At 35.5% G+C, this 21,404-nt stretch overlaps 1 protein-coding gene across 3 annotated transcripts in view; it reads right to left on the bottom strand.

Annotated features, from left to right (window-relative positions):
• The window catches only part of RB1CC1 (RB1 inducible coiled-coil 1), a 67,891-nt gene that overhangs the window by 25,055 nt on the left and 21,432 nt on the right, over window positions 1-21,404 (bottom strand). For 2 of the 3 annotated variants that reach the window (XM_042029019.1, XM_042029021.1), the window contains 9 exons: window positions 14,185-14,387; window positions 12,585-13,020; window positions 8,489-8,659; window positions 6,524-6,708; window positions 5,398-5,584; window positions 5,236-5,317; window positions 4,337-4,398; window positions 3,220-3,323; window positions 709-835 (listed from right to left, as the gene is read on the bottom strand). In XM_042029019.1, the coding sequence (XP_041884953.1) occupies window positions 709-835; window positions 3,220-3,323; window positions 4,337-4,398; window positions 5,236-5,317; window positions 5,398-5,584; window positions 6,524-6,708; window positions 8,489-8,659; window positions 12,585-13,020; window positions 14,185-14,387 (1,557 nt within the window). Of the gene's footprint in view, window positions 1-708; window positions 836-3,219; window positions 3,324-4,336; window positions 4,399-5,235; window positions 5,318-5,397; window positions 5,585-6,523; window positions 6,709-8,488; window positions 8,660-12,584; window positions 13,021-14,184; window positions 14,388-19,012; window positions 19,068-21,404 lie in introns of all 3 variants that reach the window. The other variant, XM_042029022.1, reaches the window with a different exon arrangement.

The raw sequence follows: 21,404 nt of genomic DNA, 5'->3' as shown, positions 1-21,404 counted from the left end.
AGACCATTGCACAGCTCCCCCCAAAAACCTACTGATTTTCTACAGCAAAAGAAACCCAATTTGAAGCAGTCAACTTCACAAAAAACTTAAGCATTGCTAAATTCACCCAGAGTTTCCCAGAGAGAAGCCACAGTCAGAAGCTAAAAGGAACCTATTTGGTGTATTATGAAAGTTAGAGGCTGCATGCACAGAAGCAAAAATGATTGGCAGAAACAGTTTCTAGGGGAAGGAATCTGTTTGACAGGCAGTGAAACTAGGAAGAGATCTTTTTACCATCTGTTCCTTCTATACTCAAAAGAACAAGACTGCACAACAGCCAACCAAAGCCCTAAAATCTTAACTGCTTGTGCCAAAAGGACCTAAGAAACAATGCAGAAATCTAGAGAAGTAACAAATTCACTGAATACAAACTAAAGCAATGAAGGCAGAATGCACACATACTGCAGACAAAAGATTTGAAAACGACAGAAAACAAAAATATAAACAGCGCAATTCTATTTCTACAACATCTGTGGAATACAACTATCTGTTCAATATTCTTAGAATATTTACTAGTTCACAATTAGAAAGGAAACTTACGCAGTTAATCTTTACATCGGGAAAAACAAAGATGCATTCTGAAGTGTTTGATAAAACAGTATTATGAAAGTATTCTACTGTTTTAAATATAACATTCTCTTTTTTATTGATAAAGAAAAGCAAAAATACCTTTTGTTCATTCAGCAGGTCTGTAATGGTTTGTGACATTTCATCCAAACTCTGTGCTGCCTTGACCAGGTTATGTAGAGCACGTACATGCTGGTGAAGAGGTTCAAAGTCACATAGTATGGGAACCCTTAAAAATAGTACAGGATTACTTTTTCCCCACATTGTTAGTTTAATATTCCAGTCTATTAAATTATTATGTGTATATTTCAACAACACTAAGCTTCCCTCTGTATAAGGTCTGTACTTAAGGTAAGGTCTTAATTTCATTTATTTTATAAAGAAAAAAAAGTCTACTAAGACCCCCTGGTATTTGTGTTTAAAATTAAAAACTTGGGAGCTTTTAAGGAGTGCATAATAATAAACACAAAGATGAGCAAGTAATTCCAGTCTTTCCTCCCAAGGAAAACATTTCCCAGTAGTACCTAGAGTTACAATGACAGCAACAGAAGTGATTAAATCTCTAATTGAAGCACTTGTGTTTGCAAATTGCTCTATTCTTGTCTTCAGTTGGATTCTCTCCAATCCAGCTCTTCCTTCGAAGCAGCAATTAATTCTCTACTATTTTATTTTCGTGATAGGTAACCTAAATTAAACGACTGATTAATGTGTCGTGATCACATTTCAAGTGTTGCAAGATAAGATGAAAACATGAAGTAAGAGTTCATTTAAACAAACAATACAGTAAAAGCAGATTACACTTCAATGTATTCTGCACTCTCTGTTCAATATATAGGGCAAGTGGTATCCAGTGTATTTTTGTAGAATTAAGATTTCTATTAATTGCTCAAACACATAATTTCAGAAGATTGAAGCACTAAGTAAATTAAAACATCATTTTAATTATGCAGCTGAGAGGTTCAGTGCTAATAGAAAAGGACGTTGTGCTGGGTCTCAGTTTGGCTTATTGCTTGCTCTTTACATGTTAAATGAAAATACCAAAGAAAGTTCTGCTCTCAAGTTTCTTCTGAGATCAGCATCTACCCAAGGTGTATGACAGCTTTTGCCCACTGGAGTTGCAAGCTCACCACTATCCTGTATTTTCACCAAATGCAACCCCAAGCCCAGAAACCACAAGGAATATGACATAATCCCACCTCTATTGCCATCAAGTGGAAAGCTATGTCACTACAATTCAAACCTGCTAAAACATCTTAGTCAGTGATTGGTTTTCTGACAAAAGCAGGGCAAAATTCTTCCTGAACTCAGTAAAAACCACCAGGAAGGTTGTAAAATTCTCACAAATCAAAACATCAAGCAAACATTAGGAAAAAGATCCTACAGTTGCACTTTTTTCCCCACAAAATTGATGAGGAGCAAGCCTAGGAGCACAAGAGAATTTAAAAGGGTAGATCAGCTATAACATGACCTATGGCAAATCCATTGTCAAGCTGACTAAGCTCACTACACTTGTTAACTCCACCAACACCACCATAAAGATAGACAGGAATTCTGAATAAAAAAAAAAGAATGCCAGTCCAAAATACAGGTGAAAAAGCAGTGAATTCAGCTCGTGCCTTATGCACCAATAACAGGTATTAGGCTGACACTGTTGGTGAACCTGACAGATGGCAGCAAAGCATCGTCCTCTTGCATTTACCTTTGTAAATGCAATCCCAGCTTTTTGCCTTGGGGGCAAAAAAACCAAACCAAACCAGAAAAAAAGTAATCTCAGCAAATCTCTAACTGCAGATCTCTTTGAGGAGAAGGATGATGATAAATGCAACATCTGAATGTGACCATACTGATAGATCTCCTCCTAGGCTGAACAGAACTTGCCACTGCCCATTTCTGGCCCATTATTTTAGTTGGTATTTCTCTCCCCCTTGACTGCTCTGAGTCTGGAACCTCAGGCTAACAGTCCAAGTTCCAGATAAGGAACTAATCCTGTAAATTGCTTGTGAGACAAACCAGTAGCTTTCCTGTCTGCATATGCACGCCTGCCTCATTGTTGGGAAGTAAGAAACATATAAATAGAGCTTCTACTCAAAATGATGGATTTCCATAGAAAGCAGAGGCACTTAAGAGAATACACTTTTTAGTAAAATCAGTTTAGTAAAATCAGAGAAAAAGTAGTAATTGAATATAGAAGATCTCTATGATCTCATGCTGAGCTAAAGACATTTATTTTATTTCCTCCAGAACACCACACAACAAAGAGCAAAAGAAAAAGGATCAAATCTCATTCTGATCTGACAAAACATAGTTATGAGTTTATTTCAGTTTAAAACTGATGATGTTTTTTTTTTTTGCTTTTAGCTATGAGGCAGCTCAAAGGAACACTCAAAATCCTTTATATCTCAATACAGAATAGATATGTACAAATCATCAGAGCATGAGTATATAATGTATCTGCATTAAGTCAGTGAAGATCACTGCTTAAGAATGGTAACAGATTAGAAAATACCCTTGTCTGTTTTTATGGAAAATGACCTAAGGGGGTAGAAAACTGATAGGGATGGGACCCCCAGGAGAATTATTTCTGTAACACACAAAGTGTAAAAGGTGCTTTACCTGAGTAATGGCTGTACTTCTGAAGGACAGAAAGACTGCAAAAACTGCAAGTCACTCAATGAGATATCTGGAAGCTCACTGTCAAATCTGCGAGGTTTTCGTGTCTGCAAATAAGATATTAATTTACACATTGTTGTAAAGATAAGTATCAGATTACTAAAGAAGGATTTAAAAGAGCTTCATAAATAACACAGAAAAGTTAGCAGTAAACTGATCTCTTTCTCAAAAGATTTTTAATTTTTAAGAAACCATGTCTGGTCCTGTTCCCCTAAAAAAAAACCCCTTACATTTGTAATGACTAACTATCCATAGTGCTTGGGCAGCAGTAGAATAGAGTATTTCAGTTGGAAGGGACCTACAATGAGTATCTAGTCCAACTTCCTCCCTATTACCAAGCTTCATAAACATTATGGACATGTTTATAAGTTAAGGGATAAGACATGGCACTGAAGATTTATTGTGCTGCTACACATACAAATATTAATTCAGTTCAGTATTTGGAACATTGAAATGAGGAGCATTCTTATTTTCCAAGTACCCTTTAAATAAAACACAGCTGAAAAGGAAAAGCTGAAAAGGTTAAAAAGGCAAAGTGAGATGGCAACATTAGAATCAGGGAGTTAGCTTGCTTCAATTAACCAAGCTATATCAAATCAAAGCTAACAGGCAATGCTGAATTACAATGCCCTCATGTTATCAGCCAACTATGAGACAAAAATGCTTTTCCACTCATCCAGTGATTATCAGAAAACATGGAAACCTTTTACTTGCTTTTACCATCCAATTAATTTTATTGTTCTATTATTCACAAGGCAATTAGATGAACAAATTATTCCTCCTTGCTTCTTTTTTCTGACCATTAAGAGCAGGTTTTTTTTTTTTCAATACCATGGACTAAAAAAAGACTGCTAAAAAGGAGAGTTGACATTTCCTCTCCCACTGCACTGTTACAAACCAATGTTAATATAGGTCACTTGAAATGGCAAGAACACTAGCTGCCAGCTTTTTCATTTGTGTCACAGCAATGTGAAAGGCATACAGCTTCAATGAATTAAGCTCAGGTTTATAATTTATGAAACTATAGAAATTAAACAAACCCAAATATATGAGTACATACACAAAAGGATGGAGGCCAGGAGTCAAGTCCTCTAAACAAACGATTCCTTAGAAAGGACTTCCCTGAAGAAAAAACACAAACAACTTATTTAAAGGAAGAAATGCAACATTGTCTCAAGAGAAACCAATTGAAGTTACTGCAGTTTAAGAGCTGAAGTACATTTGAAAGAACTACTACTTATATTGTTGATTACATAAAATTGCAAATGACCACAGAACATCAGGCAAAACCCACCATTCAAGCAGAACTCCCTTCACGGAAGCCTCTTTTTCCTTAATGTTCACACAGGCAAAAGCTTCAACTTATTTTTGAAATTTTCACTGTAATCTTCCTCATCTCCTTTCCAAAAAAATTTGATAAACTTTTGTTCAATTTTCTCATTTTATCTGTCCATTCAGAACATAAGTTGCAGACTTTGCAGAGAAAGTAATCAGAATTCTTTGAGCAGAATCGTTATTTTTAATATTTTTTTTAAAAACAAACTTCTGGTGAAGGTCTTTAGACATGGGTCTTAGTTCTTGGATTTTTCTGGAGTAGTACAGAGGAAGTCATAGCAGTAGCCAAATATTCAGTAACAGTTTTAGAAGTGTTATTTAAAAGAACAATAAAGCTCACAAAGCATGTTTAAGCACAAATTGCATTCAAACGTGATAATGAGAAATCTTATGTTTTACAAACATTAATCACAACTTTCACGTTATTTTGGATAATCTATATGAATAATTAAATGATTTTATTAATAGAAAAATATTTTGTTTGTAATAGAGCAGCATGCACATCCTACTTGAGTAAAATTTTTTTTTCGGGTATTGAAATTAGAATATAATGAAAATATTTTAACTACAAAGACAAGAGATATACTTCAACACAAGTCAATTTCACAAAGACAAAGTACTTACTAAAGAGTTTACCGAAAGATTCCCTTTTTGCCTTTTCAGCTTCATATAAATGTTTCCCATCTTTTATTAAAGCACCTGCCCACTGTGAAAGGGGAAAATATGTAGTTACTTGTAATTTATATGCTGATACAAAGGTTTGGTCTCAAAGTTTTATTTACTTACCTCCCTGTAGTGTTTTATGAACATTTTTCTCCTCACAACCTCAACAACAGCTAAACAGTACATCTGAGGAACAGTGCTGAGAGCCTCTACAACTTTGACCCTTTCTAGGAGCTCTGTTACAAGACGAAGCAGTGCTTGTAGTTTCTCTCCATCTTGGTCAGCATGAAGCATTACAAAACAACACCACCTACAAAAGTAGACTACACTTTAGAAGATCACATCTTAGCAATTTTTTTTTTCATTTAAATTAGATTAGCAACATGTCTGAATGGAAATGAACAATGGATGAAATGAACAATGCCATCATTTCACATGGGACAACAACAAGCTAACAAAGTACCAAGCTATTCAGAATTCAGTAGTCACCTTGCAGATTCCCATTAGTTTCTCACAGTAGAATATCCACATTAGTGATCAAAAATGAACATCTACCACCATTTGAGTTAAGACATTGTTTTTGACAAGTTCTTAAGCATAAATAACCTTAGAAATAGTAATAATACAACTTACTCGAGTAGAATTTAAAAAAGCTGATACATCCTGAGAAAAAAAATCACTACTTTTTGTTTATAAATCTTAAAAATACTTATTGAAAAGCTTTAGCAGGAGGTATTAAAGGTTGGAATGCTGTCAAAGAAATAAGAACACAACACTGTTTGGGAAGTTCACACAACATACTCACGCACTACAAGCAACAGCCCTTGTAACACAAATTCTCATATCTTGTAACCGCATCTTCAATTCCCTTAATCATACAGTCAATAGGTAGATTTCAGGCACAGACACCAACATAATTAAACCACAGGGTAACTAGTGAGAAGGTAATCAACTGGTGTGCTTGAGGAGAAACATTACAGCAACTTTGCCACCAGAGAAGCCGTAAGGTGAAGGTATATCCCACAAGTAATAAAAACATATAAAATTGCTTTTATTGACAGAAGTGAAGCAAAAGTGAAACAACAAATACAAACGAGTCAACATTAAGCAATCAGGAATATATACTAACAAAGACACTAGAAGATATGCACTCTTGACTTTTTCATAGTAATAATTCCCTTAAGACACACAATCCTTAAACACCTTCCTGCAAGTGGAAGTAACATGAAGTTGAAAAGTTTTAACTTACTTCAGTCTGACTTGCAGATTATTTGCAAGCTCCTGTTTGGCAGTGGTACATTTCTGTTTAATATCTAACAGTTTTCTGTGATTAGTTAACATAATCATCAGCTGATTTGCATGACTCAAACACAAATCAGGTAGCACAGAAGGATCTTTCAAGTTCTCAGCTCTCTTCTGATTTGCCAAAAATCCCTGGAGCAAGAGAGACATTTGTTACACAAGCTTTGTGACAATCAAAAAGCATGAAAGTGATACATCTTCTCTAAGAATGCAAGTATTTTAACAAACTTACTGCAACCATTGAGAATTATAACAGAATGATATATGAAGAAAAAGCAAGTGTCAAAGTTGCTTTCTTTCCAGTCCAAATCAATCTTGTTCCATATTTCACTACCAAACAGTTACCAACACAACCCTAATAGAACTTTACACAACTAACCAACACCAGTGAAAGACCACAAAATTTAATGCAGCAGAAACATAATTACTACGATGGAGGGGATCAACCATCATTCTAACTTCTGCTAACAACCATCTTCCTAACTTCCGGCACTTGCAAGATTTGACATCAACTTAGAGCATGTTCAAGACTACTGTGGGCTAAAGAATTTGTATTTCTTGCATAAAGAAATTCACACAAATCTAGCTCTTCTCGAGAGCCAAGATCACAGCCACACATCTTATTTGCATGCAGAATGCACCCTTACATCATAAGTAAAGGAATAGACAATTTATAAAAAGAAATGGCAAGGATGAAGATTTGAAAGTTGAAGTCTCTGCCAAGTCTTGAAAAGGTACAAATTCTAAATTTACAGTAGCATTTAAACAAGGTGACGAAGTCTCTTTCCATCTGACTGTTAGGTTTTTCACTCCAAAGTGGGATTGGTAAACTTGAGGTAGGCTCTTCAGCCAAGTGAAGAAGGAAAAAATAGCTAAAAGCACCACTCACAATATAGGGCAACCAAGCACAGGGATGGGAAGACTAGCTTAGCCATCGTGCTAAATAAATTCCCTTTGATTTAGCACTGGCCTACAATATGAACGCCAAAAGACCGAGATTTAGCACAAACTTGCTTCTAAACTTACTCATTGAATTTTTCTGGAGACAAGCTCCACTTTTAAACAATGCTGACAGAAGTACTGATAGCACCCACCTTTACATACCAGACCAGATGCAACAGGAAGCCTGGGTCCTACACAACTCTCAGTCCAGCACTGCCCTCCTCAAAAGGGGGGGGGTCTAGCTCCCCTCCCCCCTAAATTGGGAGGCAAGGTTGATCATTTATTCCTACTAATAATATACCAGTGTGCAACCAGGAGTAAAAAACTTATGCCTTTCTTCAGAGTCCCAGCTCCAAGGTCATGGTGAAAATCTGAACATCGTCATGTATTGCCAAATAGACCTTTATTTACTTTCAGCAGCAAACAAGGTATTAAAGGACAAACTTAGCTATCAAGTTAACTGAAGCTCTTTACAGAAACTGTATTTAATAAAATAACTTTCATATGACACTGGAGTGTTTTTTGAAAATAGGAGCTACATATTTGATATTTAAAATAGTCTTTAATCTAATTTCTTATCACTCAAAATTATACTGTTCAGTGAAGGCACACTCCTCTCCTCACTACAAGACTGATGATCAACCATTAACCTATTCCCTGATCTTGTATCACTGAGTGACAAATTACCAAGAATTCAATATTCCCTTCAAAATTGAAACTGATCCACTTAATTCTTGTTCCATATATCCAACTAAAGTTCTGATTTCCTAGCTGTAGCTTTAAACCATGTGAAAATATGACAACATGATGTAAAAACTACCAGTATTTAAATGTCAAATTATTATGAAATAGCATCTTATTGACCAACCCCAATGGGATACGTTGAAAACTATCTTGCATAATGACATGCAATTGTTTCATTGTAATTTTAACAGCATACACACATGAAAAATCTACAATTGTGTATTACCTGAGCAAGTTCTTTTTGTTCATTCACCAGTCTGCTGCAGCTTGCTATCATCTGGTCCAATGCATAGAGTCTATCCTCAAGACCTTTAATAGCCTTCATGTTCTGATTATCTAGTTTGGCGATAGTTTGGCGACATTCTGCCAGAAAGGGTTGGATGATCCTTGGATCAAGCTAAAAAAAAGGTTTATTAGTTGCTGACACACTGAAAGGTGATTTAAGTTAGTTAAATGAGGTTTTTTAACCTCAATATTTTTCTTTTTTTTTTTAATCTAATGTGTGACTACTTCTATCATCTTGTTTCAGAAGTCTGAGTAAATGAGTATGAGGATTCTGTATCACAGCATGAATTTTTCTGAAGTACTCCAACCAGACCATCACTGAAATCTGAATCCTTATAAAGGGAAGAGACACTGGTTGAGGGGACAAGGCGAGGTGCAGAGGGAAGAGGCACTTTATAGCTAATGGGCAGTTTGACCTGGGATAGAGTCCATACGGCTACAATCAAAACCAATCATGAACGCGACTCAATGGAAAGTGCAGAAGGGAGGGTAGTGAGAAAAAGCTGAAGAGCCATCAATCTTTTCCCACTAAATAAATGTTTTAACTAACTACTTAGACAAGCAGATAATTTCCAAGCAACTGGAAAAGACCCCATAGAAAAACAGTATAGTTGTCATATTTTTAGCTAGAGCGTTTTTTCCCTAACAGAAACATTTTAAAAGTTATTTCATAATATTCCTTCATAGACCATTATCCAGAAAGAAAGAAGTATTTGAAACATTAAGAGTCTACCAATGCCCACAGATATTAAGGGTCACTCTTCAAGCTTCACTATATGAGTAGTAAATTAAAATTAGACGTCTAGCAACAACATAGGTAAGTAATTGCAACATCTTATGAAGGTCAGAGTGTAGTGTAAACCTGCAATATATTAGTCGTGAACATAGTAAAAACCATTAGGTATTAGCAGAAGATGAACAAATTTGCCCAAATTTATCCAAAATGGTTATGGTATTTTCTTATAGGAGAATCTAGTGAAAAGGATGCTATTTGTGAAGTCACATTGGCTGCCACAGCACTGGCTTCTTTCATCAACATGCAGGTTTTATCCCACTTACAGAGCACACAAATCAAACTTCAAAAAAGAAAGCATTTATTTCACTCAACAGTAACATAAGTAAAAGTGTATTTTCCCCTCAATCTACCACTTAACTAAGTTTTCACACACAGCACTTCAGTCTGGAAACAACCTTCTTGGGGGGGGAGAGAGGAATCTGGGGAGTAGAAACATTTACAAATTAAGGAGCACCTATAAAGAATAGGTCTTCCAGTTACTTCAAACAAAAAAAAAGGAAAAAAAACCAACCAACCAACAGCTTAATGGGAAAGTACCAAAAACTAGTAATTAGCCCAAAACTTCTTAGAATAAACAACTAGTGCTGTTATTAATGTGACAAAATGCATCCAGATTCTCTGAAAACAAAGGTTAATTTTTAGTATTTGATGTCTTATGAATCTTGGTCTTTTCTCAAGTCACTTGTCCATCTTCAAGAAACAGTAACAGAAGTATTTAACCAGATTGATTTTACAGGATTCACTTCACTGCCACCCTATTCAGGAGTACTCCCTGTGACATCCTGAATTAGTCCACTGCAGCATCCAGAAGAGTTTCTTAACAAACAAAATACTGAAGAACAATATGGTGGTTTTTTTCTCTTTTTACCTTCTTAAACTAATGATGTTTTATCTCTTTTTACAAAGAATGCCTATTCCTCTCATTCTCTTCTAGCCTATTTCCTCCATCCACTCTTTTCATCCCGTCTTTAGCCTAACTGCATCTGTAGGATCCAGCTCTACTTTCATTGGTAGATAATACTACTCTCTTCATCTTTTCAAAGTATCTTCCTTTTCTAGCCTCTTACGTAAGTGGCAACAACAGCACTTAACAAAAACATCTGGTTAGCACCTACTTACCCAGTGCTTTTACTGCAGCCTAGGTTTCTGCAATTAGAAGTGTCATTTTGTAGAAACATCTAGAGGCTAGAACCATCAGAAACTCAGCAGCACTCTGTGCAACACACCAGTTATGTCACGACTACCAGTAACAAACGTATAAAGCTCTTACTCTGGTGCTTTAAGCTTTCAGGAAAATCTTACCTGAATTCAGTTTTTCAAATAAGAAGTGCAAACACAAACCATTTGTATGGTTCATATTTTCAAGAAGGAAAGGGCATGGGGAGAATGCAGTCAAAACCATTTTTAAAAGTTAGTGCCATTTTATTCTATTATTCTAACATTTTTTATACTCGAGTGTCACCTCAACTGCAAGATATTTATTTAGGATTTTCTTTTCCTTTTCAGCTGCAGCCCACTTCTGTTTTCAACTAATTCTAATGGTAAGTAAAGATGCAATCCTTTGTCTGTGCTGCTATCAAAACAGAGTAAATAAACGTTTTCCTAAGGAGAATCAGGAACGCTTTACTTCAAAGCTTTGGGGTTTTTTTGTGAACCAAAATGGACCAGGACTGATCAATAACAACTGCTCTGGTGAGTCAGAATACTCTGACTGAAGCACTTTCCCCACCTGCCAATTCTGCTTATGCCAAGAACACAGAAAGAAACTTCATTTTTTGCAGGTTCAATCACAATTTTTCAACATAAAAATTGACTAAAGTAACAAAACAATTACAACAGTTGAAAATTTTCTGCCTAATCTTAGATAAGACAAGGACAGAAAAGACAAAACACAAGACAGCACCTCTAAAACATGTGATATGTGTCAGATAAGACTACAAGCTGACCAAAAAGCGTAGAGTATGTACTTAGCCAAAGTATTCTTTGCATTTTTGTGTCTTTTGGATCACTATAGTTTATTTGGAAGCAATTGTTTAATGTCCATCTCTTCGAATACTGATTTTTAAAACATACTACATTTGTGTTCTGTTAATATTACATAGAAATTGAATTTATTGTCTCACAACCCACCTAGTGCGCTCTGTTGCTCCTGTTTTAAAATAGTAGAAAATACCTTATAGCATTACTAAACAAACAGGAGAGAGGACTGTCTCAGACTTCAGCAAAATAGGAAGTCTTTTACAAAATCAATTACTGTTTTCACTAAAGAAAAACTTGTCATGTCCAATCTTTTCCTTAGCCTTTTCTGTACTACTAAAATCTTAGACAGCCCCTAATATTAAGCCAAATTCTCCAATTACTTTTAAGACACAATTAAAATATCAATGTACAGAACCAGCCAGACCATGATGTTCTCTACAACAGGTGGGTTTTAGAAATCACTGATTCAGTCTTCCAGTCCTACCTTAGAGAGGAAATAAAGTGTCAAAGACAATATAAATTGTTTCCTTTGTTCAACCTATGTTGTGTTGCAATAGTATATTATACATACGAAAACAAGGCTAGACAATGCAAGAAGTATCAGCTACAGTGAAAGCAAATAAAGAAGGAAAACTATAGGCAAAAGAATTTTAAAAGGTTTTAATGCTCACTGATTAAAATAATAATTTTGAAAGTAAAGTGAGCACTGTTGTATTCTTCCAGCAGAAATACAGACTGACTGAGCCCTTCTGAGCACATCTGTATCAGCTAATAAAGAATGCAGAGATATAGAATATAAATTTATCCCAATTGACCATATGAATTTGTTCTATATTTTAATAAAGGCTTAACTATTTTGAACTCAACATTAATTTTGGTCCAAGAAAATCTTTACTTTTATTATAAACGTAGTTTCTATGAAAAAGGCAACGAAATAACAGTAGTACCACTTCGCTTATACACTACAAGAAGTTTTTGGCTTTCCAAAATAAATGGCTAGCTGAGAAATAAGCAAGATAACAAGCATTCATTGTAAAATGATGTATCTTCCTAAAGATCGGATTCTTAACACTCAAACTCATAAAACACTTTCCCCACACTTATCCCTCCCCGGTCTCTGCTTTGGCCTTCATTAAGAAAGTTATCTGAGAAACAAGTTACAGAAGAGCTGAGTTCAGTCACTTCAAAAGCACCTCCATCTGGAAAAAAGCAGCAGCATTCAATGGAATGTAATTTGATTTTTAAAAAATTATTAACTTACCCTGCTCATAGAATCAAAACATTTTCTGACCAGGGATTCAACATCATTAGGTCTATCTTGAACATTTATCCAGTCTAACAAAGACACATTGAAGGAAGGCTGATCATCATCTTTCAATTCTACTGACATTTCATTGTCCTGGACAGTAGCACTTTGACCAGATTCCTTATCATCTTTTACATTTTCAGGCTCTGTGCCTTCCAAAGCTGAATGTTCAACTGACTTGCAAAATGACGCTAACATTGATTTACTGTTCACTTTAGATATATCAGGATAAAGCACCAATTCAGCAGATTTCCCATCCTCAGTTTCTTCACTTTCTGCTCCTCCGTGTTCAGGTGAAGAATCCAGTCTTCCTAAACACTCTCTGTAACTGTGTCTTGTCAGGCACTCCAGCAGTGGTATCTTGGCCATGATAGAAACAGCAGAACCCAAGCTTTTTTTAAGAAGTGAAAAGAAAAAAACATCAGTATCTAGAAGCCAATATAACACAAAATCTTAGCTAAAAAAAACCAATATGAACTGCTATTCATTTTAGAATTGAAGCAGATTTCAAAGTTATGTTGCAACTACCCTTTGAAACTACTGCGCTTTGAGTACCAACATCATGGAAAGACAGCTAAAGAAATCAGAGTTTTTGCTCTTTTCCACTGCTGAGTATGACATCTTCTAAACTTCCAAGCTTATGGCTACATTGCAACGAAAAGTTGTAACTTATAACTCGAAATAAAAGTTTTAAGTTATACTGCAATAAAAAAAAGAGTTTGATAAACTGAGTCACACTCACTTACTTCTTTGTTTAAACACACAACCGGGACTTATGTTTCCTATCCACATGGATATCAATGCTTATTATCAAAGCTTTGAGTGTTCTCTGTCTGACTACTTTTGCAGAATTTGAATAGTTTCTATTTGGTAAAAGCTATGAAGCTCAAGGTGTTTTTTTACAGATAAAATATATTTATGGTTTATTTTTTTAAGTGTCCAGTATCTATGTATATTCTGCAAAGAAAAGCACTCATAGAAACACCACAACACTATAGTGCAAAGATGTGAAAGATTTTCTTTGAAGTAACACCCAGTCCTTTGCAGGACACAAGTACAGACACACACACACACACACAGTATATATATCTAGATACATGCCCCCCATCCCATTCAAAGGAATACAAATTCACTCAAAAGTTTGTGTTATGACTTCATATTTTCAACACAGATTGTACTTCTTAATATCAGTTCAAGTTATTAAAAATCAATTAATTCAAAAGTGTAAATAGGTACTTAAAAATTCTAATGTCTAAATTTATCTCATTTTTTGTAGTGCACATTTGGAATGACTCCAGCTCTTAAGCAGCTGTTCATTAATGAGTTTATCTCCCACATAATTCAATACAGGTTTCTTTGTGCTGATAAATGAAAGGAAAAATGTCAGTTAAAAAAAGTAACTAGCACAGAACAAGAAGAACATTCTCCATGACACACAATCAAACAAACACATGCTTGTTTAATCAGAATAAGCACCAGATATAAAACACTTAAAAAACTAAGTTTAAAATAGAGTAAATTTGGAGATTAAGAATGAATTTAATAGTAAACCTACTGTGTAAGTTTCAATTTGATATCATCTATGGACTGCAAATAGCTTGAATACACATTTTCAAACTTGAAAAGCAGCTTTTGATAAGAGTATGTACAATCTTCCAAGTTGGCCATTATGGCAGCCCAGCCTTGATGCTGAAGATGTTCATCATGTACAAGACCTTCACAAAAGGAGCAAAGCTTCTTGGCAACCTCATACATTTCCTGAAAAAACAATCATCAAAATACAAATCAAGCTACTGTTGTAACTTTATTGAAGATTTTAACATAAAAAGTATGACATTTAGATAGCTCAAAAGTTGTACACCTTAAAACTTCAAAAAAAAAAAACCATCAAACTTTTTTAATTTAAGAATAAAGGAAGTTAATTAGATGACAAAAAATCAAGTACTATTTATTGAGAAATATCTTCAAAACAGAGAGGTGAAAACTGTAGTTCCAAAACCACCTTGTAAAATTAATTAAATGCTGCTAACATAAAATACTCAGGGCACACACACAAGAATAATAACCCTCGTACTAATAATATGATAGAAAAAACTGACAATCAAGGTCCAATAAGGAGAACCTTTTTGATGAGCCAAGCAGAAGCTCAGAACAAGACAATGAACTGCACAGTCAGCAAAAGTGCAGGTGGATCAGATGCAAGAAGAGATGAGGAAACAGCAGGGCAAATAATTTAAGTCTTTTATTGATTAATAAACCAGATGAAACATGATGAGCAGCAGTACAGTGTCCACAAAACTCTAAAACATACCCTGAAACTTGGCATCTGCAAACCAATGTGGAAGTTTTTCTGTTAAAGTACTGGATGACACAGAGGCATTTTACTGCCATATGAGGGTGAGAACTTACCACTGCACTAGGCAAAGTTAAAATAGAGACCTACATATGGTAATTACCAGATCTTACTAAAAGTATATTGCAATGCCCATTATAATCAATTCCGAAGTTGTAGTTAGTAGGAAGAGCAACTATTTTAAGTTTAGCAATTTAAGTAAAAGGCTGTTCCCCTCAAAGGACCTACTAAAATACCAAAAAATAATAACAAAAGTCATGCAATAAATCCTTCAAGCTCAAAACTTTACCAATAACACACTCCAAGGAAAATATATTCCTGAGCATACCTGTACTTTAGGTTTTAGTATCTACCAAACCTACAAGAAAAAAGTCTTCACTTTTTGAAGGTTGAGCACACTTTTAAACCAGGACTGAACACAACTTTCCTGTGCTATCATACATGTGAGAAAACCACGCACGGAAAAACAAGTTACACAAAATACAGTGAGAGAGCAGTGTTAAAAACCTAACACACCTGTGTATTTCAGAATTCGTTTGCTGCTGAACACATGGTTAGCAGCATATATGCACATTCAAAAAAATCTGGGGGCCAACGACACTTACCTTCTGAAATAAACCACTAAACTGCATTTTAAACAAACATTTTAAACAAACATTTCAGAATTCATATTGATAAAACCTGAAAGTTATGAACATCCTCCCCGTTTCAGAAGTCCAAGCCCTGTTTCAAGCAGCTTGACAAAATTCTACTGTCCTTCAAATTACTGATAGCTAAGCAGATGAACAGTGAATATACAAAATACTTATATATGCAACTCCAATGAAATCCGAAGTTGCTCTTACAAACTCCTATCACTTTGTAGTAAAGATGTTACTTGTCTTGTTTTCTGAACTTTGGCAGCTTCGTGTGCATGCGAGAATGATGATTTCCAGTTTGAAAAAAATGGTTATTTTAATTGCTGCAGGAACTCTCGCTTCCTAAGTCAAAAATCAACCAATAACACAACTGGAATGGTATCCAGACAATGCTGAAATCTGCAAGTCAGTTTCTCCAGACCATCCCGAGGAGTTTGGCTATAAAATTTAAATGTACATAAGCTGACCAATGCAATATTGACAACTTGAACAATTTTTTACCTTCTTAAATTCACTTCATATACAAGCTATGCAAAGGCAAATTGCACAGCATATAAAAAAAGCAGAATTATTGCTTCCTCAGTAATCATACTAAGAACCAAAAGGACAGGCTGTTTTACCCTAGGATATACCAAAAAAGTACACCAAAAAAATGAAGTTGAAAAGGTAACTGAATGTCTCTGTTGCATTCTAATCACATCCTGGAAATATACACAAACATTTGACTTTCAACTCATAAAAATTACTATCTTCTCAAAGTCAACCTTCCTCCAAATGAGGAGCCATACCACTCCAAACCACTATCAGCCACAGTTACAGAAGTGAGAGCATATACAAAACCACACATTAGTTTCAAACAGTTTAAAACAGCAGGAGCCACCTACAAAATCAAAACTAATCACAAAATCCTTTTATGCAGTTCCTGAGTATCAACGAGGCAAAGTAAAGACTGGACTCAGATGTTTCTTTAAAAGCCCTGAGCAGAGGTTTTTGTCAGTTCTATTTTTCCTTTGGACAACCTCACTTAGCACAGCACAGATCAAATGTTCAACATGTTGAAGTATGCACTAGGCTTCGTATGACCAAACTTTCCATCCTGAGACATACTCTTAACTAGTGGGCAATGTTTGCTTTTTCAGCTAGATCTATTTATTGTGCTCACAGTAGAAGTCAAAAGTTACAAGTTAGAGCTGCCCTATGAAGCCTTATTATGTATCATGTTTGATACTCCTTTCAGAACCTAAGTGTTGCCAATTTAACATTTTAGTTTTAAAAGCCTGTTTCCCCAGATAAAAACTTTCAAACACAAAACAGAAGTCGCAAGTAGAATAAAAAAAAAAAATCCTCATAATTGACATCACTTGTTACACAACCGATAACCAGCACTGACACTCTGTATCAGAGAGTCTAACCTGTGGCAATTTACTCATATTTAACCAAACCAGGAGCTCCTGTCCCAGCAGTCTGACTCCTAGAAAAGCAAGAGCAAACAACAGTACTTCCCAGAGCAGCAAATTAATATTTGTTAATTTTTTTGAAACCTTGTAACAGAAGGACATTCTAATAAGTGTCAGAATCTCTCATATAAACAGATACATGCCCAAAGGAACTACTATATAAAAATACCCCAATGCCATCTAAGTATTCCACCAGGTATTCTCTGTCAGATGAGCTGCAGCTTCCTAAGGTATACACAGCAGATGTGGACATTAAAATAAAAATCCCCTTATGAAAGCCATCATAAATATTGCTCATAAATCATCTCAATCATAAGCATTGAAACATACTATGTCTCTCAGAGAAAAAATATTTTTTTCTGAGCTAACTCTGAGATCAAAATTCAATAGCGTAGTTTTTTTCAGGTAACATGTTTTCAAAGTTACCCATATGCTAATAGACTGCAAATCAGATTGTACAAATGAACAGACACATTTCAGGGCACATATGCAAGGTACTACAACAGCATCCCATATTATCATCCTCTCAAAGTTATTTTTACACGTGCCAAGGAAATTCTCTCTAGTTGGTGGGAGTAAAACTAGAGAATTCCGTCTGCATGGATGAACCTGAATGCAATTACTCCACAGACACCAAATACTGCTTTTGATGTTGCTTTCTTAAGCCATATCATGAAATAAGCTCATTACATTCAAATAGTAAAGAATATTACTCTGAATTCAGGAGGTTCCACACAGATGGTTCTAATGAAGGTCAAACCACACGGAGTAACTATTTGTCCACATGCCAGAACTGTTTCAGTCTTAGACTATACTAAGCAGATACCAGTGCATACAACAAGAACACTATGTTAAACCCGTATTTTATTTGTTTTGTTTTAGTCAACCCTGCTTTCAAAATGTGAAAGCATGCAGCAAGAAAACAAAGCAGAAAAGTTGTTTTGTTTCCTTTGGAGTACCTGTGTAACTTAACTTTAACTTTTTTCTTTAAAGTTATGAAATTAAAAGCTACACAAATGCACCTTTCTTATCTTTCCATCACTTCTGAAATAAAGCTTCAGGTGATGTAGTTTTTTCCTTCTACCTGCTGTCTAAATCCATAGACAACATTTTTGTGAGAGATCTCCAGCCACTTTAGAAGGATCTAGACCTATAAATTTTATATAACTGTATGACTCTATGCAGGAAAGAATTAAGCAGCTCTCTGCTAAATGAATAAATTCTAAAAACCGAATTATGTCAGGCACAGAAGTAAAGGCCTGCAATCCAACATATGTTTTAACGCTTCTCAGTAAGGGTGCCAGCTCCAGCGCAGAAAATGAAGCCTGCCTAACAACAGGCTTGCTTTTGTCATTGACTGTTCACAGACGCACTCAAGTCTTACTGGCAGACACCCAATGGTTCACAGAGCACAAAAGTTAACTTCAGTTGCCTTGTAGGGCTACATTCATCCTAGTGGCCTACAGCAGCATATCTAGAACACCAACCACTTCACTGCACTGCTGGAATGAGTACCTAAAAGAGCACCACTACCAGGACAAGAGTACCGAGACCCAGACTAATCCCCACTTGCTGTTATGCTGAAGAGTAAATAAAGACAACATCTTCCCTACCCAATTTTTCAAGAAATCCACAGGGCCACCAGAATGCTTTAATCTTTGGTTGAGTATTGTAACAGAGTATTTAGTTGAATTATTTCCTTTGAGAACCACAACTTAAATTCAGGCAATTCTTCTGATTATAATTAATTCTGTTTTCTAGGTTTCAACCAAAAATCAGTAGAAGCAACAAAGTATGTTTTATCTAATGCAGAAATTAACTGGTGAAGTGTTTAGGATCAATTTCAAGACTTTGCATCCTACTGTCGTAATTCTGCTCATCTGAATGAGCAAAATTTGACAAGGGTCTGTTGTCTTAAGTGGTCTTTGGACTTACCTCTAAAGAACAAAAGTTCTCAGGAAATGCAGGGTTCTTTCCATTCTCTAAAACCCTGTGGTAGAAGGAAATAAGTCATCAAAGTCCTCTACTGCCATGTGTCTGAAACTCTGTAAAAGGGACTCCCTTACAGGTTTCAATCACCATAAAAATCAACCTCAGACCAATAAAAATGATCCTTAAAAGTAAAATTCCACAAACTCATACACTGTAACCGCAGATAAACACTTTCACAACAAGGAACTGTTACCTTATTTACCAAAACTAGTAACCAAGACCATTATCTTAATGCATACACAGCTAAAACATCAGTGAAGCTATTAGATTAAGACACACTTCAAGATTTCAGTTTTAAAACTTATAATTGGAGCAGTTAACTTCACTGTAAAGGAGACTGACATTTCAATTTGTCTCCTGTCAGTAGATAGCCAATTATTCCATAATTCTTTAATATCGGTCATTTTTGGTGACTGCATCCTTTGGATATTTGTCCACACAGTTCACGACTTATTTCCTACTTAAACATACTTATTTCACCAGCATAATACAGAAAAAGTTATTTTGTTAGTCACAGCTTAATGACTTTCTTCAGTATTACTTTCACCATTTCTCTCTGATATTACAAGTAGGTTTGGAGAAGTCAAGTGACAGAATTTACCATCACAAAACGTACTGAGAAGTGACATAAACCACCACAGTCAGGGAGTCAAACCATGGTATAAGTGTTAACTTCCACTAGCTTGATTCCAAATCACCCAACTCTTTTCTGTCAGATCAATTTTTTAAAAGCTTGATCTAAAGTTCAGTTACAAAGGGCAAACAAAAGGCTAGAGTAGCATTTAGAAAGATCTGCCTTAGAGTAGATCTTTCATTATACCTTAGGATAAACTAAAACCTACTCCATACTACCCCAGCCAGCTCAATTACTTTAAAAGATTGAGACTGATCACTAACCTGAGTTACAGAGAAATTTGGACTTCTTTGGAGGAGCCACAAGTGTGTCTGACTATTAGACAAATTGTGGATACAATATTGCTGCTAGCAGGAATTTTTCTTGCTTCTTTCCAGTCCCGTGAGCTACTTTTCTCTCTCACAGAAGATATTAGCAGTGTTCTATAAACTATGAACACCTGCGACCTTGCAAAGCTTTGTTTATGCTACAGTAGAAAAATATTTTGACAATGGATGTTTTAGGATTTTAGCCAATCACCCCAAGGGGTGGCTGATCCTTTGACCAATTAGACTATGAAGAAAAATGTCTATAAAAGAGTTTGTAAAATAATTAAATAAATCAATCTTGCTGCACAATTTCTGCCTGTTGGATCTCTCTTCTCCTCCCTGCCACTGAGGCATACCGTAACAGACAAATAATTTAGCCAAAAATTAATTTGGCCACACAATTGTTTCAAACACTACACACCTTGAAGAATATTCGTATTTTAAAGTAACTCTTTCCAGAGAGTCTCAAAGCAATTTTCTAGTAGAAAAGAGCATTTCTCTAAATAGTAGATCCACAACTTTCAGGAAGCATGACTATACTTCTTGGCTTAAATATCTGAAGTGTTTGAAACTAAACCAAGAATCTATGACTATGTACTATGACTACAACTGTGGTTTTACACAACCAAATGAAATGACCACACAGTTTCTCATCCTCATTTCCAGTTCTCAAAGAAGAACTGACAGGAACTGACAGTTTGATCATGACAGCAGCAGCATCCCATGAGATGTGAAACATACCCACTAACAAAAGTCCAAGTTTTCAATATCCCTCTGGGACAAATGACGTGGGAACTTCAGTTATATCACTAAAAAAAGAATAATAAATAATCCTTTCCTAAAGGCTAAACTACCAGGAATCATTTTAAGCAGTGGTGTTACAAGACCACAAGATTAGACAAGACTGACACGACACCGCTTATTGCACAACATACTGTGTAGAGAACAGCTTGTCTTCTCAGCTGGTGTGCATGAAACTTTTTGCACACATTGTGTGCACCTCACTGTCCACATACTGCAGCTCAAGGCCAGAACTGCTAAACTGCAAGAAAGATGGGAGACCAGGCTAGCTGTAAAAAGGCAACCTGGAACCCTTCAGGCAGAGATATCTCAAAGGTAAGTTTTTAGCCCAAGAAAAACCAGAATACCAAGACATAAAATTAAAACAGGCTTAGAAAGTTGATTTAACTGAGCTTTTTAAAAAACATATAAACACAGACATCATACTGCAAATGACAAAACCTGTGGCAAGAATTTCAGTTTAGATGGTAAAGGAACGAGTTAAGGAACAGATGTAGCTTCTTTAAAGCTACCTAATCTTTATACTGTGAATTCAACATAATGAGATCACGGGTAGTGAACAGGAACAAGAAAATCTGTAATAGATGTTAAA

The sequence above is a fragment of the Corvus kubaryi genome, unplaced genomic scaffold (genome assembly GCF_017639235.1).
Source record: "Corvus kubaryi isolate FWS band 111438036 unplaced genomic scaffold, C.kubaryi_AGA036_p1.0 37312, whole genome shotgun sequence".
Taxonomy (NCBI): domain Eukaryota; kingdom Metazoa; phylum Chordata; class Aves; order Passeriformes; family Corvidae; genus Corvus; species Corvus kubaryi.
This window is presented reverse-complemented; position numbering and strand designations above follow the sequence as displayed.